Here is a 25,535-nt window from a genome sequence, read left to right on the forward strand (position 1 = left end):
AAAATATATAATATTGTTGAATCAAAGAAATTTTCCATGGCACACCATAACATTCTCAGATACCGGTATGAATAACAAATACTCGAAAGTACCTTCATAGAATAGACCGAATTCAACTTTTATTATTTTTTTACATACTCATACATAATATTCACCACTCATGCACCGACAATCACAATCTCCCAACGAAAGTTGTAGATAGAAAGCAAATTTATGAATTGCCAATGTAGATGTGGGCACGTGGCGGTGACACAGCCAATAGCAGAGATCGCAAGCTGTGATAAGTTGGCACAGCAATGGCGGTTCAGTTGAAAAAAAATTTATATATTATATGTTATTATGACGTATTGCATACATATACGGGAATATAAAATTTTGTATTGAGTTTTTATTTAGTATGTATAATTATGCTTGAGTGGCATATTTGGAGAGTGACCTAAATAAATCACTTTGGAATTTCATTTGGCAAAAAATTATTTAAATTTATTTAAATTTAAATATTGATTGTTCTTATTTTTTTACATTCACTTAAACTTAAAGTTAACTACTTTAAAGGGTAGTAGCCATAAAAAGTAAATTTAGTTGAAATCATGAAATCCTGAAGAGTTTTATCTTAAAAAAATATTAATCGAAATGTGGAATTTTTATAAAAAAAATATTATTATCTTGCTTTTCCAAATTTTTTCGAGGAGTAAATTTTCTATATATTTTTCTCTAAATATTTGTAAATATTTTAAAATTCTCATTGTATTTGAAATATTTTTTTTTTGTTTTTTTAAGTTTACCTACAAACTGCAACTTCAGATTCTCAACTTTCTATGACAGGTGTTCTAACAATTGTGACAACTTTACTTAAATATTCACCAGCAAGTGTTACAAAGGCTTACAAATACCTTCCTACTTACAAACATACAAAAATATTTCCATGTACAATAGTTGCTACAATGCTCCGCAGCTACTACTTGTGGCAAATAAAAATCGATTTCGAATTTGCCATGCAATTCTATTAAATTTGAACTACATCAAAACGTTTACAATACACACGTACATAATATACACATACATATACATATGCGCCGCCATTTGCCACCTTGCCACACACAAGAGGCACCAGCACATTGCTGCCACAAGGCATATACGCCATTTTTATTTTATTATTTCTTGCAATATTTTTATTTTTTCTGCTTCCTTTTGTGGCAAGTGTTTGTATGTGTTGGTTTATGCCTTTAAGCTGCTTCCGGCCCCTAACTTTTTTCTTGCAACACACACAAGCGCGCATTTTATCTTTTACTTTTATTTTTTTTCCGATTATTTTTTTACTTTTTTCTCTCGCTTCTGTGTACATAACCTTATTTTGTGCGACATGGCGCACAATCGCAACTATAAATACAAAAGGTACGATATATGTACATATATGTGAAAAATGGAATACAAAGCTAAGCATCACACGTGCGCACGCATACACTCAACTGCGGCTCACAGACATTTTGTGGCAGCTGCCAATATTTCGTCTCCCCAGTGGTTTAACTTATCCATGCGCGTCAGTCGTTGTTGCCGCTTTTATTGTGTTTGATCCCCAACTTTTCTCCAACAAAACACACACATACACACCTCTACTTCACTTCACCTTCCACCTCACCTCATCTGCTCATCAGCCACATCTTTTCAGTCAGCCCTCACGGCCGCGCACATATCCATCCCTCGTGGCAATAGCGCCCCCAAAAAAATGTCCTTTTTCCTACAAGTGAATGCCTGTATGTTTGTGTATATTTATGTGTTTTCATATTTAACGTTGCATAGGTATTTACGCTGTTTTCGACAGTCGGATTTGGATTTTCATGGCTGGCCTGGTATTGTGTGGCATGTTGCGCAGCATCCATTTTTATGCTTAACGCCCTCTGCCACCGCCTTCCACTGCAACAACCTCACCTCGGTCTTGCGACAATCCGCCAACCTTTCACCGACCCCAACATACACTTTGTCCTTTTGTGTCTTTTTGGCTCAATAAATATATGTATCTACAACTTTTTCTGTTTTTGTTGTTATTGTAGTCTACAAAAATTGCCAACCCAAGCACGGGTAGCCCTTGCCTAGTCATCATGCTCTCGTACATACATAACCACCTATCCACCTGCTTGCCTGCCTGCCTGTCGACGTCGACCTTCCATCGCTTTTGGCAGGGTTGCTTTGGCGCGGTTTGATTTGGTTGGATGCTTTTATTCCATTTCATTCCCTTTCCGGTCCCCAGCCGACAACCACTGTCTGTGTTACCTTGTTTTCGAACTTTGGCATTTTCATAGTGTAGTTTCCGGACCCCATACAGCACTCCGCTGCTCCCCTCGCTCACAGTAAGCTCACCGGACTTTATTGTGCTTTATTCGCGCGCCCTCGCTATCAGTTCAGTTCATCTCGTCCGCCACACGAACTGTGCGTCCCTTAACCCTGCTCGTCGCGTACTTCCGTTTGCCGTTTGTCGTTTCTCAGCGAAGTCACGTGTTGGTATGCGAGCGCATGTTTCTGACTGTTGGGGATTTATATTTCAAAATGGTCGCCCGTCGCTTTGCGAACTTTTTTACTTATGCTTCCGATGCTTCTACTTGCTTTTCTACTTCTTCTTCTTCTTGTTCTGCGCCATCTTCTGCATTGGGATTTTAACTTTTCTGCTGTTTTTGAAATATGACACGATTACGGGACTTTTTTCCACTTTTATTTCGCATTCCATTTTTTGTATTCCAACGCGCAATGGGATTTTTCTGTGTTGCGTTTCCTGTACCGTTATTTTTTTACATTATTTCTTGTAGTTGTGTCTTTTTTCTTCTCCTTTTTCTGTGTGCATTTGTGTTTTTGTGTAACTGTCTGCCTCGCTGCCGTTGGCTGGCTTAGCCGAGTTTGGTCGACATTTTTTTGCAAAGTTTTTCCCCATTTTGTGCGCTTGTGGTTAGGCGCTTGTGTGTGTGTGTACGAGTGTTCGTTGTCGTACGAAAACTTCGTCGGATTTGTGGAAAGTTATTTGCAGTTTAAATGGGGAGAAATGCGCTTTGTCAGTTTGTGTGGGACGGGAGGGCGGGTAAGCGGCGCATTGCAGGATTAAGAAAATACAACTGGCTCTCTGCAGTGGCGTCTATTTAAGCATGAAATTTAAAGTTTCGTTCAAGTTTTGCGCAAGTTTCTGCTCAAATTGGTATTTTCGCATATTTTAACTGTTGCTTTCGTGGCTCCAGTGGCGGTTGGTAGGGATATGCAAAATGTTTACGAAATGGGTTTTCTTCGTTTTTGGTTATGTCAAATGAGTGTTATAAGGAAAAATCAATCGATTTAAACACTTCATTGAATACTTAATATAATATTTGTATGGTTAGTTCAACAATAAAGTTTTTTTTTTTTTCAAGATATATTCTCAAATCGTCTTCAATAATCCTAATTTAGAATTTTAAAAATGTTGATGGAAAAGAACTTGGATAAACTGTAATTTAAAGCAATTATGACTCCGAAAAACTTTCTTAAATTTAATTTAACCGATTTATTCAATACCTCTGGCAATATTGGACCGATTCTGAATTCAGAAATTTGCAAGAAAGGAAGAAAATGATAAAGTAAATTGAACTGAAATGGGGACTTGTCTTGCATTGAGTTTTATTTCTGTACTGTGGGTCGATGTTGTGTAGAAAAGCAGAGCCTAAGATACAACCCAAAGGCTTCGAGATTTGCTTTCATTCTACCGATTTATTACTTTTTGATCTGTTTTCTAGTTCAGTATGACCTTTATGCTATTTTTGACTTAACTCTAGCGAGTACTTTTTAATTTTACATACACTACAGTCTTACAACGACTCATCCCGAGCTCTTAGATTAAAAGTATATACAATTCAAAAGAGTTTAGTTGATATATAGTATTCTCATAAATTGTCTGCAACTCAAATACCTCTAGATTTGTAGCAGGAGATTGATTTAAAATAAAAAAAAAATTGGTGATATTTTTCCATAAAATATTTTGTTAGTTGTAATTTTAGAGCTTATATTCTTTATCTTCGATTTTCGGAGATGCTGAGAACAATTATAAGGTCAAAAGAAATTGAGTATTTAGAATTAATGACTCGAGATCTTTTTCCAACTATTTCCTTATTTAGAAAATAGTTCATATCAACAACCGATAGGAACCATTAGACTAAGGCAGTGTTTTCAAGATCTTTAAATGGTATAATAGAGGAGCCGAGTTTACAATACTTGACTGGATAAAAGTCTGGATTCGTTCTGATAATAGAGACCGGACTGTCGTGGGAGTGCTGGAGTTTCTTTCTTAATGGTTGTCTTTATTTTTTTTTATTCTCGTCTTCATTTTAATATTAGCTAACCAACTGTTCAATTTAATATTCTGGGACTTCTTTAGAAAAACTTTAAAATTTTGTTTTTTGTTCAATAACTCCCCGCGATATGATGTCATATTATAACTGTTCACTTAACCGTTAGAATGAAATTCAATTTTCAACCAGATAAACTTACATAAATGCTATAAAGTAATATGTGGAATGGATTTCGCAGCTACTATTGCAGTATTTCAGAAAAAAAATGAAAAATTAATTCCTATGACTTTATGCAACATTTCAACTCTTTACTTTATTGCGATGATGATTTTTATCAACTTTTTTTGAAATATCGCATTACTGAAAACCGACAAACAACAGCACATAAAGTCTAGCAAACATACATACACCAACAATAACACTAAATAAACAAGTAGACCAGCAGATAGTAAAAATGGCCATATAAAATCTGTACAAACATGGATATATAGTGTATATACATAGTAGGTATGTTTGTATGAATGAATGTTGTGTATGTGTGTTTGTCCGTTGGTACTTTCTCGAGTGCGGCCCTTTTTACCGCAAAGTGTATCAAATTTATTGCCGTACATAACTTCGCACCGAAAATAGCATTGAAATTTATGTATTTCCACACAGCACAGCACAGTGTAACATCAAGTAAAAACCAACAACAACAACCACACTAAGTACGGAAAAGCAACGAATCACGTCATAAAAATAAAATATCGCCCAAACGCAAATCCAACTTATGCTACAAACACATACCCACACACGCGCTCCTATATATGTTGGTAATAAAGTTGGCAACAACAACAACAACAGCAATAAGCGCTGACCCTTGGTCATCGCCAACATCATTACTGGCATCAAGCCAAAAAACGCACTTACAAGCATACCAACATAAACATGAATGTTCTCATCGTAAGGGCATATAAAGTTCACTTTAATGTTGTGGCTAACACCGCAACAACAACACTCAAATGACACTAATAAAAAAGCGCTTTACAACAGCAACAGCAGCAAAGAAAAAACTCTTACATCTCTTAAAAACCGCCATATAAAATAAAATATGGTCAACACTGTCCGGTTCGAGCTACGGTCTCGGTCGCTCTGTTCTACAACCACTTTGTGGGTCGTACGCTGTGTTGTGGTTGGCCCGTCGGTTGGTTGATGTCATTGAAAGTGTAACTCTTCGGTGACTACTCAAGTAATCCATAAAGCATCCAAGTGGCCACAAGTGAGGCGAAATTACTGTCATCATCATGTGAGAGTAAGAGTATGTGTGGCTGACTTGGATTGAATTCTCTGACATTTCTTTTAAAAGGACTTTTCGCTGTTGTCTTTGAGTCTACGTTTCAAGAACACCTAAGTTTTTTGTATTTGTACGAGCATTAGTTTAAAATATATACATATATATATTGAACCACATTGACTTTTTCATATCCATGCTGACCTCTTATTTCATGTTTCAACTTTATATTCATTGCCTTTCTTACTCCCAACCTAACCACAACCAAGCAACGACCAACCGCCTTCTTTATATCCAGCCATGCTTTGTTGAGCGCTTCTGACCTGACCGCCTGTTGGCAGCTTTGTTATTGACCCTTTGTAACCGTTAAGCTGCATTTTACAACAAATTTCTGTTTCTTTTTGTAATAAAGTATTGTTGGGAAGCCATCCCTGCGTATATAAACACATAAAATACTTTTTCTTAACCCGAAAGCATACATAATAAATTTAGAGGCTTCGCTTGCCCCTTTAACTCGGATTTTCTTATTAATTCAGTGATAATATTCATGCAAATGTATGTAGAATGGATCTCTGAAGAAAATACTCCACATTTAGTGTAAATTTCGGAATTATTTGAAACAAACAAAAAATGTTTATACAAATATTTTGTTTCTTAAAACTTAAACAAATAAACAGAAGAAGTTTATATACACTTATTATTTTTTATATTTTTTCTAAATTTTTTATTTTATTCTGTTCAGAAAAATATATTTCGATACTTTGTTACTTGATATTTAATAATTATAACTTTTATCTAAATAATTTTATATCTTTCTGTTTAATTTCAGGTAAGTCCTCTATTTCTAAGAATCTCCACTATTTGTTCTATACTGAATTAACTGCAAGAAACATCATATATTATTCAACATAGATTAACTGTGATCTCTTTTGATCGTTGTAAGTATTGAAGTATTGTAAATACATTTAACAAAATTGTTTATAAAAATATCTTAGAATAGCTTTTGAACAACTTTCTTTATTATTGTTATTGGAATACTGAGAAATGTTGCCTTTGCTTTGCGGCTCACTGTGTACTCAGCCTTACATTTAGTAATACGAAGTAGATCGAGAGTGTTTGCTTTGTGAAATTTTCGTTATTTAAATGGTAAACAGGTGAAATAATACGAAAATAAGAAATTTTCGTTTTTATTTTTTAATATCTTCTAAAAATTCCTAACTAATTTTGAGGTTCATTTGTCTAATTTCTATACTTTGAAACTTCATTGAAGATTATAGTCGAATTACAGAAATTCTTAAATTGTTTTTGTTCGGTAACTAATGTAAATTTTCGTTAACTCTGTATAATATATGGCAATTTTAGATAGTTATGCCTTCATTTGAGGTTCTAATTAAGCCCATCTTCAACAGATTTTTCCGGAAACAAATAAATCGTAATGAGAAATTCGTAGTTTTGAGATTTAATGTGAGACTGCGAAGGCGAAAACTTAACTTATTTGAAAAAAATAGAATAGGAAAATAGGAAAAATAGTCAGAGGATCCTTCCTACTAGTGTATTCTCTTACATATATATTGTTATATTTGTCTTATATATTTATATATATTGGGACGTATTTACTTTATTATATTTATTATGTAGAAAATATAGATGATGATTTATGATTTTAAAATTAAATTAACCTTCTCTGCGCCACAAAATTATACACATTCATTTCAAAACATCCTATTTAAAACGACGTAAATATGAACAAGTGACAAGTACAGTTATTACTTCGAATATAACAGCCAATATTGTCGATAGAGTAGTTAAAAATACAATTTAAACAACATTCCACTTGTAAACACACAATTTGGACAAATTATGTTTACTAAAATATACTATTTGACCCTAATACCCCAGCATTTTGAATCACACCTCACACTTTGGACAAATACAGCAGCATAATTATGCAATAATATTCAATTAGCAATTGAAAATTTCTGTAAATTATTACTTATGCTGTCAAAGTGGCTTTAAATGCTTTTAAATTCCACTATTAGTAGATAAAAAAAAAAAAAACAGAAAATCCAAAACTTCTTCGCTGGTGTTTCTGCGGTAGTCACTTCAAAGCGCTGCTGCTGCGGGCTGGCTGCTGCCAAAACCAGTAAAAAAAGTTCGACAATCAGATTGGTAGACTCTCAAAAAATTGTACGCTTTTACTGCCCGCCATCACCACCATGACAATGCAGTGGCTAACGATGAGCCCAATGACATGTTGCTGTAATAGCAGCCAACAAGCCGCCAAGTGCCCGTAGACAGTCGACAAACAGCCCATTTGCAGTTTGAAATTTCGTTCCTTTTTTTGGTTTTTTTTTTGCGAAAAATTTTCCTTTGAGTTTTTGTCATTTCTTCATTTTGAGTTTTTTCGCTGCTGATTTTTCGCAGCTGTTTTTTTTTCTCGCTTCTGCCGCCATAAACTGGCTACTGTTTTTTGCCTCACGCTTGTGGCAGTTGCAATTTCCTACAAGATCTCAAAATTTTTAACGGCCCACCGAATGGTGGTCGTGCCAAGTCTGTGTGACGGACTGACTGGTTGACTGCATAGATTCACGCCTAAAATGTCAGAAAAGTCATTAGGATGTTGGACATGGCTACGAAGAGAGTGATCAGGGGAGAGAGAGGGGAACGGTAGTTGGTAGTAGCAGTAGCTGCGGTGCCGGTGATAGAAAAAGGCTGGTTGGCATGCAAAAAAAGGAGGCGCGTGAGTGGCCAGTGAAGCTAGTTTTTTTTGCTGTTGTTGTTTTTTATGTTTTTGTTGTCAGCGCTGCCATCTTTATGACTGTGACTGTGACTGTAGGCTAGTCAGTTGCCACACTCTTTGCGCTGCAACAAACTGACTGAGTGACTGTATTTTTTCAGCTTTGAAGTGGTGTCTACAAAGGATTGCAAGAGTGGTGAGTGAAAAAGAGTTCTTTAAAAAAAATGTGTTTTCTATGCCACAAATTATTGTTATTGTTATCTTATTCGGCATTGTTTCGCGTGGCGCGTTTAAACATTTTTTGATTTACGACCGCCGCTGTCGCGCTCGATGTTCAGAGCCTTCCTCGAGTCGCGTCAATGATTTGTGTGGTTCGCTGCCCTGCTACACGGCTACCACGACAAAGCCCAAACAACTGACTGACTGACTACCAATCTCGCGCCAAGTGCGCGCTAGTTGACCGTTTCAACGAAAAGCTAAGCGTTCGGTGTAAATCGCAAAAATGCTTGCTGAACTCATCACCAACGCGCCCACAAGCAACCGTTCATGCATTGCATTTTTTCCACCGCATGTGTATTTAGTAGTAAATATGCCGCCGCAACCGCTGCAAGCTCTCCGCCGCAAACATTTGTTACCAACTATTTACGACCGCCCAGCTGCGACTCGACCATGCGCCGTTGTGGTGTCGCTCGCTCGGTTGTTCAGTCCACCACTTGGTGTCAGCATTTCGGAAAATTTATGGAATGTTGTAAATTTTCATCCGTCACAATTGCCGCGTGAGTTGGCAATTTCGCGACTGCACGTCAACAGCAAAAAAACAAAAGCAACAACATTGACAAAGACAGCCACCGCTCACGTCAGCAGCGCACATCTTTGCCTTTGTTTGCTTACAGGTGTTTGGAACAGGAGAAAGAAGGATTCTTTGCGAGATTGGCTCATTGCAGTTGTAATTTAAAATGGCAATTAAAATGTGCGACCTTTACAATCGTTGCGCCTTTGTATCCAGCTAGTTGGTTAGGCCACTCTTAGTTGGTGTCGACATGCCCCTGGTACAATATTTGGTAGCTAGCGCGCTTGAGGGCGGCTTTCGGCGCGCAAGGATGCCACTGTGTCCATCAGTTTACTATCGCTACCGTAGAACAGCAGCATGATTGATTAGTGGCCATAAAAAATAGTCGAGCTCCGCGGAAGCTAGGTAATGTAGTTGTTTCGTTGCTTCGAGCAGAGGAGGATATGGTACGTAGTTAGCTTTGCCCTAATACATATTTCTAGTTTTCTATATAAATACGCGTTTCATGCGTGGGTTGTTTGACATATCCGTGTTGATGCTCTTTAACTAACTCTTCTTTATCGGGTTGGGATTGAAGGAGAACAATGGTGTGTCAGTCACTAGAATTTGGTTTCAAATAAAAAATGCATACTAATATATAGTCGTATAATCTGAATCTGACGTCGAATCTTGACTCGGAAAATTAGAAAATTAGACTATATTTTTTATAATAATTTGAGGAAATTATTCAAATCTTACATTCTAGAAATATTATGGACTGATAGGCAATCCTTCTAGCGGTTTAGTTAAACTTCCTTTTTTATACTTCGACAATATTGCAGAGTATTTCGAGACCTAAACCGTCCTAAATAAATATAAATTTTTTGAGAACCCAAGGTTTATGTAAAATAAATGGAAACAGAGGTCTGTTGTAGGATTATCGCTATCTTCTGATTGCTTTGCAATTTGATATTTTGTGTGCTGTAGCTTAGTTCTCTCTTTGGATTTCATTTCGGATTGGATGGAACACATATTTATATATACCTATATTTGGGACCTCGACAAATGGTGACTAATATTTTTGAAGGTTACTCAGCTTTTACAACAACAACGACCAATAGATATCTCTTTACAAGTGTTCCAGTTCGCAACCGCTAGATGACATTTCACAACGATTGAAAACTGTTGCGTGGAATTGCCGTCGGAAAATTAAATTAAATTTATTTGGTTTGCGTCCAAGAGAGAGTTTCTAGATTTTTAAAAATTCTTAACTATTTCACATTATTTATTTTTGTTACTGATTCATAGGAATAGGGAAATCTTGTTTCATTCCATGTTTATAATACCACCTCGGCTTTTAATGCTATTTACTTTATATTGTAACCTTAAAGCAATTTTTAATTGCAGTTTGTCATATTATTTGTTTTTTTTTTTTTTTTTATTTCTATCTGTTGTACACTTATCTCGTCATTTATTTATTTTGAATTTGTCATGCACACAAAGTCACTAAAATGAAGTTCACGATTACTTATTATTATTTAAAATTTTTCACGACACTAGGGGCAACACATTTACTTTGTAACTTTTCACTGGAAAATTTGTATACGCCAGCATTCAAATATTGAGTACAATACATTTCGTTATTTAATATATGAATACAGTCAACTTTAAGTGTTATTTTTATGTTCTTTAGCTAGAACAAAGGAATTTCGAAGAAAACAAAGTATGCATATGAGTGTGTGTCTACATTTTTTTGTAATTTATGGCTTATATTTTGTGGTTAAAAACAATAATATTTTGTATATTTAGTTTCTGACTTATTTTTATTTTACTTTTTTTATTTTTATTGCTTATAGACATTTAGTTTATTTTATTTAGTTTTTGACTAATTTTTTAATACTTTTTATTTTTATTTAGTCATTCACAATATTTTTACTGAAAATTTTTAAATAATTTTTTTTTATTTGTTATATTACTGTTTATTTTATCTATTTTTTAGTCCTAGAAATTATTAAATTTTTTTAAATATTTTTATGAATTTTTAGTTCGAGATTAATAACACATGGTTTCACATTTTTAGTGATATTTGATTTAAAATTTTTTTAACATTTATTTGACCGCACAAAAATAGTTTAATTTATTTTTTCCCATCAATTTTCTTAAATTAAAAAAAAGTATATATTTTATTTAAATTTTTATTTTATTTTTTTTTATAATAATTTATTAATTTAATTTTTATAATAATTTTTATTATAATTTATTTTTATTCTTATGTTATCCCTTATATTTTATATAAATTTAAATTTTTATTTAAAAAAATAGAAACATTTCCGACGGCATAATTTTTTGTGCGTCGGCAGTCATTCATGTGACTTGTCTACAACCGACGACATTGACTCGCTGGTTTCTTGAGTTTGTTTACAGCAACGATTAATTACCAACACAATTTTACAAAAATATTGTACAAAAACTTTTTTCTAAAAACTCAGTAACCTTTTTAATACTTTTTTGTTACTATTTACATCTTTCTTTGACTCTTCAATGTCATATATAAACACTTAGCATATTACATAAGATGTCACATTTCGGTATTTATCTTTCGTCACTTGTAGTTTACTACTTCAGCTTCATTGCTACATTTTCTAAAAAATATACACTTTTTTCCACACACCTGCTAACACTTGAGGATTTTCTCATTGTAGCTGCTGCTTAATTTTATAATTTTGTATCCTTTTTACCGCTGCCGTAATACAAAGCAAAGCAAAATCCGTCGCGCACGTAATTAACACAATTAAAATCAAAACATTAATGACCTTTTATAAACGGCCACAACACACATGTACTACCTTATAAGTGTATGTGTGTATTTGTGGGTGCGTATGCTTTGGAGAATATATATTTCATTCAGGTTCAGTAGTAGCAAAAAACACAAACACATACAACTCTAGTACTACCACTACTACTACTACTCCTAATTATGTTAATTGTGAACACTCGCATGTACATATGTATGCATTTAGTATATGGTTTATATACATAAGTACTGTTAAAAAGACATGTGTATCAGCAAAATTTTGTTTTTGGTTGCAATTTAAGAGCATACATTTTGGCGAAAGAGCATGACATCTATTACAGAATATTGTGGCGCTCAATTCTAAAGAGAGTTTTTCATACTGCACGAAAGACAATAAAAGAAAAGAGAGACAATTGCGTTACTCGGTTTTTTTTATGTAGAAGAAGAAAAAATCTCCACGGTGAGTTAATTTTTTGTATTTTTACAAAATCGTAATATTTTTGAGCATGACCATATTTTTATTTTTATCGTATAAAGCAATCAAAATATTTTTATAGCATACTTTTATAGTATACTTTCATTCTTTAAATGTTTAAAATATCAGAATTCCATATTTTTTATTATTTACATGCGTTAGAGTGAGATAGCTACTACACGCATGTCTCAAATAATAGAGCAATAAAATTACATGTAAAAAACTCAATAAAAACTACAGCGCAAGCGCCTAAAACTGCACATTACTCCTCTGTTATGTGGGAGTATTTAATGCTAATTAAACCGTTAGAAATGGGAGAGCATAAGAAAGAGCGCAAGCAGTAGTGAGTGGGAGTGTAAGAAAGAGAACAAAAAGCAAGCGTGCGTGAGAAAATGAACGAAATAAATTGGCTTTTAGGGGTATGTAAAACACACTTGTGGGTGTATGGAACGCTGAAAAGTATGCTACAAAATTTTTTTGTTTATTCGGGACAAAAAATGAGATGCCAATTTTTAGTATGTCAAAAAGTTTTGAATTTCAACTACATACAAAATAAAAGTATTTAAATATTTTCGTACAAAAGATTTCCTTTGGAAGAAGTATAGTAGAATTAGTTTAAAGAGCGGACATTTTTTAAACAATTTTCTTTTTATAACTGTATTAGTATAAATATATCTTCCATACATACTCGCATGTAAGTATATGTCAGACAAATATGGCGTCTTAAAAGCCAATCGAAGCGCAAGTAAATGCTGCGGGTGCTCAACGATGCTTAAAAGTTGTCTTAAGAAAAACGAAAAAGCTGTTGCAAAAGAGAAAAAAAGAACAAATTTCGAGCAGCTTAAAAGGAGCAGACAACGTTGCAGAAGCAACAGCGTTAAGGCAGAATATAAGTGGCAAGACGAAATACGAGGAGATATGCCAATAAATGCAGAGATAGACACAAATATTGGCTTGTGCAGGCAGGAAAGAGGAGAAAGAAAGCATACATTTAGGAGTAGCATACTTTTAGGGGAATAAACTGGTAGTGAAACGGCTTACAGTACAAAAATGAAAACGCAAAGTAAGAAAACGAAAGGAGAGAAGATAAAGAAAAATATAAAAGTGTGGTAATATATGGATGTATCAGCGAATATCTTGCTGTGCTCCTTTTGAAGATTTTCAAAGGCAATCTATTCTTTATTTGTATTAGCACTGTTTACTTACTTTTGTGTGAATATTGTGTGTCTCTGATATGTATGTATGTGTGCTTTATTTTAAAAGTCATTTACACAATTTTAAAGTCAAATTAAAGTAAATAGAAATTGTGTTATGCTTTTAGGCGTTAGAGCTGTAAATATTAGCTGACAATTGCTAGAGGCTAAAAAAATAATATGAAAGGAGTTGAATTGCCTATGTAACTGATTTATTTTATTTTATTTTATTTTTGCGTAGTTGAAATCTCTTGCTTTTTAAAGGGTGCTGGCACCCATCAAGGTGGCTTGATTTAGAATTTATAAATTTTCGTTATTTAAAAATTACTTTGAGCAAATTATTGTAAAATCAAAGCTGAAATTGTGTTTTTGATATAAATTGGAGTAATCAGTATTGGTTTATAGTGTTCTATATGCATTAAAAGTACTGAATCATGGTTTAAGCCTTAGAGTGAGGCTTCATTCTTCCTCTCTTTGAGGTTTATTTATTGATACTTTGAACTCTGTTGTGGTGTATGAGGTAGTAATATTTGTGATTTAGTCATTTATCATCATCAAGTGAAGTAAAAATTATATTTTTGAAAATGTTGCTCATACGCCACGTATCTAATAATTCAGAATTAGTGGTTAAAGCAATGTATTTACATAATTTTGTGAAAAATACATACATAAACTCAGATACTTTAACGATTATCGAAAATAATTACTTTTTATTAATTTATTTTTATTTTATTATAATTTTTATATTTTTTTATTATTTTTTTTTATTTTAAGTTTTTAATTTTAATATATTTTTTTATTAATTTTTTTATTATTATTATTTCTTTTTTTTTAATTTTTATTTATTTTTTTTAATCTATATTTATTTATTTTTTTACTTCAATTTTTTTATTTAAATATTTTTATTCTTATTTTTTTATTATATTGTTTTTATTTATTTCTTTTTTTTTTTGTTCTCTAAGCATTAATAATTTTTTACTGTTACTTTCCACTAAAAACAAAAAAAAAATCGAAAACTAAATTTCCGTTGAAAAATTAATTTTCTCTCCGAAATAGATATTTTGTTTGCCAACTTGATTATTTACATTTCGTCAAGGCAATTTTAGAGTTCACTCAAGCGCAACGCATGACTCCGTTGGCGTTTACACCAACGCGCTATGCTACTTTACCTCTGCATTTGTACACTCGACGCACTCACTTTCTACAATTAAAAATAAAATAAAAGAAAAGAAAACAAAATTGCTCGCTGCGACAACATAATTTTTCGTTTCATTGAATTTTCATCAAGCAACAACCGGGGAAATAGAGCAGCAAGCGAAAACTCATGCCGGCAACAGACAGACAAAAGTAAATGTTGCCACACAACGATTAAAGCTAGCACAAAGCGTACGAGAAGAAAGTGCAAAAAGAAAAATAAAATAAAAAAGAATTATAAAAAAATCATTGAAATATGAAGAGTGGAAATTGTGAAAAAAATGAAGTTCTCGAAAAAATCGAAAAAGCACTCATTTTAAATTACGAAAAAGTTTAAAATGGAAGCGTAGAAGCACGCATTGGTGGCTGAACTGCCTGCCTTTCCCGGGAGACAAATTTTTCGTTAAACGCTTGGCAAATATTTGCTTTACGCAGCGAAAACGCGCTGTAAAATATATATGTATATTGTGAAAATGGCGGCTGACAGGAAGGAGGACTTGAAAGATGCTTGTAGCGGCAACATGACGGCAGCGTGAGTAACGGAAAATTAAGTAAATGCCTCTCGAAGGTTTTTTATGTGCGTATATATGCATACATTTCGCTGCTATGTTTCTTAAAGCCACGAGCAAATAAATTTTAAAGCTGATCATGTTGAAGTGATAAGGCACAAGTGAAATATATATCTAGTTATGTGTTTGTGTGTGTGATAAGCAAATACTAGAGCTTGTGGCAGAGTGCTGCTGTGAGAGGCTTGTGGATGCTGCGTATTTCTTTTTTTTTAGAAGTATTTAGAATTTCACAAACTCGTTGCTTGTATGTGCGTTGCCAAGTAAATTGCCGCTAATGCATGCGTGTAGCATACCGGCAGGCGCGGTAGCGTATTTTCTCTACTATTTGCCTCTACGCGCTGTAGCTGTGGCGCTGTGAAATTTAAATGATGTTGCATGTAACAAAAAAGGAAGTTGCCACACACTTATGCAAATATTTTAGCGGCTCTGTGTGTGTATTTATACATACGTGAGTGTTTTTACATTCGACTACTCACACGTTATTTTTCCTGCAGCTATTTAAAAGCGACGGAAATAAACGTTGGCAAAGCAAATACGCGTACGCATGTTGCAGATGATTGTGGAAAGCACTTTATTTTGGAGAGAAATTTTTATTTTATATTTTTTTGATGATATTTTGTTATGTCTTAAATTTTAGTTATTTTTTTATTTTTTAATTAAAAAAAAAAAAAAATATTTTTTTTTATTTTTGGAAAATAGTAAAAAAAATGTAACAAAAGTTTTGAATGGAGGTTTATAAAACTCGTTAACCGTTATTTCAAAGTTGGAATTCCACAATTTCTTTTTATTTTTCTAATTTTCCATAATTCAAAATTCATAGCCTTAATTTACATATTATTTATAACACCCACAAATTCAAAATTTTATAAATTCCCCTATGTATATAACATCCTGTTGATCTATAGTTAGCTAAGACCATATTTTATACCAACAATTCCAATGGCTTATAAATCAAATGCCTTTGCTATCGTTATATCGATGTTTAGCAGCGCGTATGAGCATAAATCATATGCAAATGGTTGCCTATAGTAGTAAAATACCGTTATATGATGAGAATATACACATTAGCTAATATAGAAAAATGTATATCACAGAGCTTATTTGAATGCAGTTATCACAATGGCCTGTGGCTTTATGCCATTAACGATATTTCATGCTTCTAACAAGGCTGCAACCGGCATATCCTCCACAAGGCAATAACTTAAATTTATTTATGTATAAAATATATATATTAAGCTGATGGAGGCTATATTGATTGTTGTTGCATTTGAATATACATATTTTTTGTATCTAATTGTATATATTGGAGGCTTCAAAAAGTTGGGGTAGGTTAGAAGACTGCTTTGTTAAAGGATAATGATTGGGGAAATAGGTGGAGAAGATATAGTCTTGGATAATCGAGACAATTGACGAAATTTCAACCAAAGCTCTTTCGATTTTTCCTCTAAAAAAATTAGTTAAAAATATTTTACCTTGAAGCTAGCAAGAGTTCTATCATTTGGATGACTAATATGTCACAAACATACTATATACAAATATTACAACAACACAACAAATAATAAAATAATTATGCTGCCATTAAGTAATTGGTGACAACAACAAAAAAAAAAATTTTAATTTAACAAATCATTTACCAGATTGGCGTTAGACAAATGCCACGCATGGCAAGCGAACGAGCAGAAATTTTGATTATCGAATTCCCCAAGTATTATTTAACAAAATTGCATTTAAATACACCATGTTGGGTAACAAATTGTATAAACAATGGCCGACACTATTTGTGCTTATCGCGTGGCTATGCTTTGCTGGCAATGGACGACTAATGTCGAAGCAAAATGGACAAAATACCAATAGCTGCAATAACAAATACATATTAGGCATACAAAAACAATAATAACAACAGCAGCAACAACAACAACAACAACAAAAACATAATAACTGCAATAACAATAACAATCAACTATTAATGCAACGACAGCAACAGCAGCTGTTGTCGCAAGTATAATATTTGTTGCATTGTTGTTGTTGTTGTTGCTAATAATTTGCATTGTCGCCGTTGTCAATGTGGCGGCTGATACTGCTTAGGTTATTGTTGTTATTGCGATTATGTTGGCATTTGCCGTTGTTAGATTGTTGGTCGCTTAGTGTTTTTGTTGTTGTTGTGCATATTTTGCTTGCACTGTAAATTTGCAACAGCACATTATACAGTTCAAAATGACACAAAGCACAACAAATAGTTTGGCTGTCGTTGTCGGTGTGTGGTTGTGGCTGTTGCAGCTGTCTTTACTATTGTTGTTGTTTTTGCCTATTTGTTGTAGTTTATTGCTTGCTTATGCATGCACTTTGCAGCTCGTCGTCGTCTGTTGTCTGTTGTGACATTAACATAAAACAATAGAAAATTATTAGTAAATGCATGCGTTGCAACACTGCTACAACAACAACAACAACATCGTTATATGACAATAACAATAAAACCAACAACAACAACAACAATAATTACAACGGCACTTTACAATGCACTTTAAATTGCTTATGTTGTGATTATAAGTGCCGCCCAGCAAAAGCGGCTTTGTTTGCTAATACTTGCTGATGTTGTTGCTATTACTATTAATGTTGTTGTTGTTATCAGCTATTTATGTTCCTAGCAGTGTTAATACATTATCGCATGTACAATGCACACTTGTAAGTCAGCTAATTAGCATACATATTGTTGCTACTCGTTGCTGACACCCTCTCAGCCTCTACTTGCAACACTTAAAGCCCAGCTTGTGTAGTAATATTTTATTAAATAATAATTTTAATATTTGTCGAATTTTATGTTTTAGAATTTATGAGCAATTTCATTTCAAGCAACATAGTTTGGTGTTGCATGCCACATGACATTTTGTTGCAAGTGCCACAATTTTTTTTTTTTTTTATTTTTTCACTACTTTCAAATTCCAAAAGTATCTTTTCTTCCTATTTTTTCACATATTTCTCATATATTTATTTTTAATTTCCACGTGTTTCTATCGATTTTTAGATTTTTAATTTTTTTAAAGAAATTTTCAATTCATTGACTTACCGCTCAGTGAATTATGCCCACATCCAGGCGCTTTACCCAGCAGATAATCATCCTTGCAGATGAATTTATTGTCGTCCAGCACATAGAGTTGTTCGCCAGTGCTGAGCTGTTTGCGGCAGATGCAACATGTAAAGCAATTGAGGTGGAATACTTTGTCGCGCGGCTTACGTACGAGATCGGAGGGAGCGATACCTTGACCGCAGCCACTGCATTTTGTGCCATAGCGTCTGTGGAATGGAGAAAAGAAATTTTGATTATAAAATTTGGAGTGCCAAACATTTTTTTTCTAAATGTTTTTAATCTAATAATCAGATTTGCACTTGTTGTTGTAAAGTAAATATACCCCAGCCATTCTTCGATAGAATTTTATTTGCTTAAACAGTTTATAATTTGATTTTATGATATAGTAGAGACATTTAAATCCTAGAGCAGTCTCTCAGTTGCACTTCGAGTGCCTATTGGGATATTTTACATTACTTAGAGAGTGGCGAATTGAACATACAACTCTCATAAATCCTAAACACTTACTTAAAATCAACTGAATATAGAATCAACTGAATATAGCCACTGAGAGCAGAGCTCGAACATAGCGACCTGGGAACAAAGCCTAATCTGGAAGAAGCACCACTAGCATTCTTTTTTCAATATAATCTGTTTATTTTCTAAATTTTTAAATCAGAAAACGATTGCAATTTTTATTAACCAATTCGAATCGCTTAATTGGAAAGCAATTTTCTCTCTCTTGTTCTTTTTTTGCATATAAAAGTGCAAAAATCCATTGACCTAGTAATTGGAAAGTGCTAACGGTGAAGCTAGAATCAATTAATGTTTGGATAAAATAAGCTGCTGTCCTTCACTATTGGCATATATTAAACATATTTCTAATTGTTGTACAGTTATGTACTATTTTTATTATTTTTTCTTCAATCAAGAACAACAAAGCAATAATTGTGCTATAGAGGAAGCAATTCCTTGTACATAGTGAATCTATCATATATGTATGTTTGTATATCTATGCTTTCGCAAGGTTTACTAGTCAGTGAAATTGAGTGACCCACAAAGGATAACAGTTAGCTGTATGCATAAATGTTGATTTATGTTGAATACTACACTCTTCAATAGCCTTGTACAGTTAGCAGCGCTTGCAATGCTATAAAAGTGGGTAAAACTAAAATGAAAAAATTTTATAAAAATAAAAAAATAACACAAAGTACTCATGTACTCATGTACATAACACATCAACGCTGCTGATTGCCGCGTATAACACATCAAAGCATCAAAACATCAATTCAACTAAATCAAATCTAAATCAACTGCAATTCGAGTCGTAAAACAACAATTGCGGCGAAAGGAAGACAAGAAAAAACGCAAAAATCTAAAAAAAAAATAAAAAAAAGTTTAAAAAATATTCTAAAAAAGTAAGTAAAAAAATCAGAAAGAGGTGATACATAGCTGTCTGCTTGCCAAATGAGTATTGAAGTGCGAAAAAAAAACAATTCAAGCACGAAAATGATTGACTGCAAGCTTGCTTGTTTGAGTGTGTGTGTATTTGTATGCTTGAATCACATTTTAATCGAAGCGAAATGCAAATGAAATTGAATTAATAGGAAAAATCACACTTGAAATGCACTCATGTACAGCGCCGCACGACACAAAAGGTAGTCATAGCGGCAGTAGCAGCAGCGGCAATGATTGGAAATTTTTCTCACTCAATTGCAATTACGACAATAAAAGGTGGGAAAAAGAGTAGAAAAAATTTATAAAAAGCAAAGAGTGAACCTACATGCCACCACACATCCAATATACATACCTATGTATATATGTACGTTTGTACCTTATCAGCTAACCACTCACCAATGGCAATGACAACAGCATCGCAGTACAATATGTGTTCTGAATTGTTGTTGTATGAGTTATGTATTACATATGTACATATGTCGATTGACTGCCGTGTTTTGATTAAGTGATTGACTGATTGACGGCAGTCCTATGGAAGCTGGAAGCTAACGCGAGATGTCAGGCTATTACTAGAGTGAATGTTTACAAAAACACAAGAAAAATAAATGGAATTTAAAACAAAAACATCACAGCCAACAAGCACATGAGTAATGGGTGAAAATTTTTGCAATCACAGCCAATTGAAGCACTAAACAGAAGTGCTATGCAAAATGGTTGGCGGTGCTTGCAATTAAGCGGAGCTTTTTTCTTGTTTTTTTACACCTATTTTATTTTTTTTTAATTTTTTTTTATTTTTATTTTTTCAATTATTTATTATATTATATTTTATCTTTTATTTCAGTGTTTTCTTTATTAGTTGCCTTAAATTTGTTATTTAAAATTCTTATCTATGTTTGCGCTCATTTCACTTCCGCCGCATTTCGCTCATAAATGCATTTTTCGCTAAATTTTTCTTACACCTTTCACTTGTTTTATGGCCTTTTTCGAAATTACTTATTTTGCTAATTACTTTAGTAGATAATGAAGTTTTGGAGTGTATTTTTAAGTACTTTTTATAATGTACTTTGCATATTTCGTAGGTAATAAATTTTCTTCACCTTTCATTTCAATTATATTTTCAAGAAATAATATTTTCTAAAATATTACGTTGAAGGTATTTTTTTATTGCTTATTTCATTAATTAGGGATATTTTACATTTTTGATAATTTCAATGAATATCGGATCTGTAACGTGTTTAAATATGGAAAAAGTTTCGTTTGATAAGTAAGTGAGACGAAATATATATATAATATATATGTGCAGTTCTTTTAGTCCTTTCGTTACTTAAAAATATGTTTTTATTCCCACAAGCTTGATTGATTCACGACAAACCCTAGCTTTTCTTATACTATAATTTCTTATACTAATATACTAAGTGAGTATTATTGGTATTACTACGCTATTGTCGGTTCATATTCTTAATTTTTAGAAATTGTAATCTAATAATAAATTAAACGTTGCTTACATTTAGGAGCATTGCAAAATTCAAATCTAAAACAAAATTTTGCAAGAAGATACCTCCAAAAATTCTTCGAAATAAACCGACCGAAAGATAGAAAATAATTTTTATAATATTTTCTTATTTTTTTTCAAACAAAAATAAGTAAAAAAAATATTAAAAAAAAAACAGAAAAATATTTACAAAACGAAATACTTTTGTAAGAAAAAAGAAAGAAATACTTTTGTAAATATTTTTCTATTTTTTTTTTATATATTTTTTTACTTATTTTATTATTTTTTTTGTTAATTTTTCCATTTCGTACTCACCGAAAAAAATCATTCCTACAATATAATTTCGATTCTCTACTAAAGCATTTTTCCGTTAACGGTTGAAGGCATTCACAGCAGCGTACGCAGGATGCATGCCATCCGCGTTCAAGGACATTTAATAAAAATTTATCTAATATTGGCTTATTGCAACCCGCACACGGATCACCAACACCAACGGGCGGTTCACTGCGTCCTGCAAAGAGAGAAAGAGAGGAAAGAAAATAAAGGAATGTTAGAAAATGTTTAAAAATAAATATTTCTTTAAATTATTATAGTAATTATATTAAAAGGAATTTAGAAATAAATTAGACAGATGAAAATAATTAAAAAAAAATGTTCCGAAATTTAAATTTTTTTTAATTTTTGTTTAATAATTTAAAACTAAATTAAATTAGGTATTTGAAATTTTTAATTTGACATTTTTATTTATTATTTTTTTAAGTATATAAATATTTTAAATTTAATAAAATTTAATTTTATTGTTTTTTTTGTTTAATTTTTAAATTTTAAAATTTCAACCTTTTTCTTAAAAAATATATTTAAATATATCTAAGCTTATAAGTTTCAGTATTAAGTCATTTTAAGGATCGCATTAAATTATATATAGATATTTACTCACACATGCATTAGCCTATGTATTTATTGCTTGCTTGAGCAAACAATTTTCGTTAATAGCTTTAAATGCTTAAATCTTTTGCCTTAAATCATAAATCTTTAATGAAATTTTGCACTCAAAAACATTTAAATGCCAGACTCTATGCCGTTGACTGGCGTTGATTGTGCAAAGTTCACAGCTGCATTACATACAACATACATATATTAAACAACAACACACATGAGTACTTAACAAATGCATGAATGAATGCCGCTCTCTCTCTCCGCGCCACCCACAAGCCAAATTCAACAAACTATTAACAGAAGATTCTCATGCGGAGCCATTTAAAAGTGTGTGCTGTTGTGTGCATTTGAGTGTGTGAAGTGAAGTGAGGCGAGTGAACATTTAAAATCCGTTTTACGTTTTGAGGGCAAATTTAGCACCTAAACTCATTAAGTTTGCACAATTCAACTAATTCCGCATGCAACGGCCAACGCACACACACAAACAGTCAAACAAAGCCACCGCACAAACACACCTACAGACAGACAGCGAAGTAAACATTTATACACTTGCATCTGCGATGTTGTGTACACCAACAATAATAATAAAAACAAAAACTAGCTGAAATTCACACAAGCGAGCGTAAAAAGTGAAAAACAACAACAACAAAATTAGTAGATGAGCAGTAAAATGCGCAAACGTTGCGCTGTCAAAACAACATCATTAACACTATTAACAACAACAACAACCACCAACTAGCTTTTTTGACTTTGAACGTATGCATGCGTCGCGCACACCACCACCGCCAATTAAAGTGTCCGAACTAAAGACTTAATAGCCACCACAATCACCTGCCGCAGCAGTTGATCTTTTTGCAATGATTTTCCAGTTCTTTTATTTGCTTCTGTTGCTTTGCTGCCATTAAGTACGCAAATTTTTTGGTTTTTTCTTCTCTTTTTATCAGTCAGCAAACAAGTTTCTCTCTATATGTGTGTGTATGTTTGTATATTTGCATGTTGGTTGCAACATTTGTTCGCCTTTTCAACATTTTATGTTGATAATTGCTTAGCATGCCCGCAACACCAGCACACATTTATACATATACATTTGTCTAGCTGCGGCACGCTTTAGCAGTAGTGTCGCTAGGGCGGTGTATACAAACGTTTAATTTGCGTGCCCCAAAGCCAAATTATTTGCTAAATGGTCAAGGCGGTGCTGCTGCTGCTTCTTAGTTAGTTAGTTGGCGTTGAAGGATATATTTAGTTGGTCGATTTGTGAGAGGAAATCATTTAGAAAAGGTTTTAAGTTTAAGTGTTTTGTTTTAGAAACTTTAGAAACTAGAAAGTGGGGTATGGGGTAACACTTACTACGTTTTTGTTTAGGAAGTAAATTAGTATTTAAAGCTGAAAATCTCTTAGATGCAGTTTATGTCAAAATATAACAATAAATTTCTTTTTTAAAATAAAATTAATTTAATTTTAAATAAAATTAATTTAATATAGAACATAAAAATTAGTTCAGAAATCACTGAGAGAAAATTTCCTCAAATCAATGGAAAATAGAAGATTGAATGATATATTAGTATTATTACAGGAACTAATTCAAAATGTAGACATATCTCAGTCAAGGCTATTTATGATGTGTTATAATCGTCCATAAGATATAGCTCAAACTCCAAGAACCAATAAATTTAAGAAAGCAGAATATTATTATTTAAAAGTTGATATTAGTTCTAACAAATGAATCATTAAAATCCTTCAACTGTTCAGTGGTTGATACTTCTTTATTTTTTAAGGCCTAATAATGTTGATTGAAAAAGTAAACAAGACTTTTAGATACATAAAAGGGAAGATTTAATAATGAGATTTTATTTATTTAGCTGTTAAATCCACTTTGGTCATAACCTAAGGTTCATTTCCTGTAAAAAGCAAAAATAAATTATATGATAAAGATTTCGATTGCGATTGTTGTGTGAGGATTATTAAGATGAAAGAAATTTGGTAATTGCAAAATCATTGCTGAAGAGAATGATACTTCCCTCCTACAGAAATTCTTCTGATACTCATATACAGGTGAAATGCTCAGATTGAATGTTACTGAAGCACATATTGTGACATCTGCAGAACTAGATGCAGTACATTGGGTTTTTAAACAAACTACTTTGATTATCATATTTAACTATATAAGTCAGAAGAATTTTATGACATTTTGCTGTTCCAAGCAGTTTGCCATCGACCTAAGTTCATAAGATTTTCCAATTCTTTATGGTTGTGTTATTCCTGTGCATAGCGCGTCAAAACAATCAGAAGTTACCAATTTTTTCGTCTATAACTCTCTCGCTCTTGAAATGCCGATTTTATTCTCAAAAGGTTGAAGAAAAAAATATTCACGAACACAAAAAAGTGCTCGTGAATGTTCATTTAATCACGATCGGGTAATTTAAAACTCCTCAACTAAGTTGCTCGTCGAATTAGGTTTATGATATTCGCTGACTACTCTAAAGATTTCTCTCTCTTTAAAGGTTCAGTTATAATTTTTCTTTAAATTTCTTTAATATATATAATATTTTCTCTTGTATTTCTCTTTTAATGAAAAAAAAAAAAAATATTTTATATTTAATTTGTTTTAGTGTCCACTATTTTGAAGCGCTCGCCTTATACATAATTTTTTTGCGTTAACCGTTATTATTATTATTGTTTAGTGTTTTCCACGTTGCTTTAAAGGTATTAAAATGCCTGTATGTATGTTAGTAAAGGTTGTAGAGGCTGTCAGCACTTTCTCGGGGCTGGCACGCACGAAAATGCCGCATACATGGCGTGTTTAAGTATGCTCAAGTGTTTAAATAAATGTTCAAGTAGTTCTATACGAATATATTAGTGTATATACATACATACATACGCACGTATTTTCATATACACGAAAAAGGCACACGAACCCTTTAAATTCTTGCTTTATGTGCCAAATGAAGCTTTGGCTTTCAACACCTGTATTAGGAATACATATGTATGTTTAAATATATATACATATATTACGTATAAATGCGCGGCTTTTTGTATGAATAAGCTGTTTGAAAATGATTTCAAAGCGTTTTACGCCCACCTAACAGCCGTTATGAGGTATTATATAAATGAATGAAGGTGCAAAGCGAATGGGTTGTCTTATAGCTTTATATATGTAAGTGTATGTGAATAAATAACTGCGTTATTTCTACACTTTTACACCTTTTAACAAATGTTTCTGTGTATGGAATTTTTTCGCCCTTCAGGCATTGAAATAAAACAAAAATACAAATACAAAGCCGCA

General features: G+C 32.7%; 1 protein-coding gene across 2 annotated transcripts in view; it reads right to left on the reverse strand.

Moving 5' to 3' along the window:
* LOC105210621 (LIM/homeobox protein Lhx1) overlaps nt 1-25,535 on the reverse strand; it is a 128,805-nt gene that overhangs the window by 69,457 nt on the left and 33,813 nt on the right. For both annotated transcript variants that reach the window (XM_029039259.2, XM_011181699.3), the window contains exons 2-3: nt 21,632-21,827; nt 18,367-18,593 (exon numbers count right to left, since the gene is read on the reverse strand). In XM_029039259.2, the coding sequence (XP_028895092.2) occupies nt 18,367-18,593; nt 21,632-21,827 (423 nt within the window). The remainder of the gene's footprint in view (nt 1-18,366; nt 18,594-21,631; nt 21,828-25,535) is intronic.

Source organism: Zeugodacus cucurbitae, chromosome 5 (genome assembly GCF_028554725.1).
Source record: "Zeugodacus cucurbitae isolate PBARC_wt_2022May chromosome 5, idZeuCucr1.2, whole genome shotgun sequence".
Classification (NCBI taxonomy): domain Eukaryota; kingdom Metazoa; phylum Arthropoda; class Insecta; order Diptera; family Tephritidae; genus Zeugodacus; species Zeugodacus cucurbitae.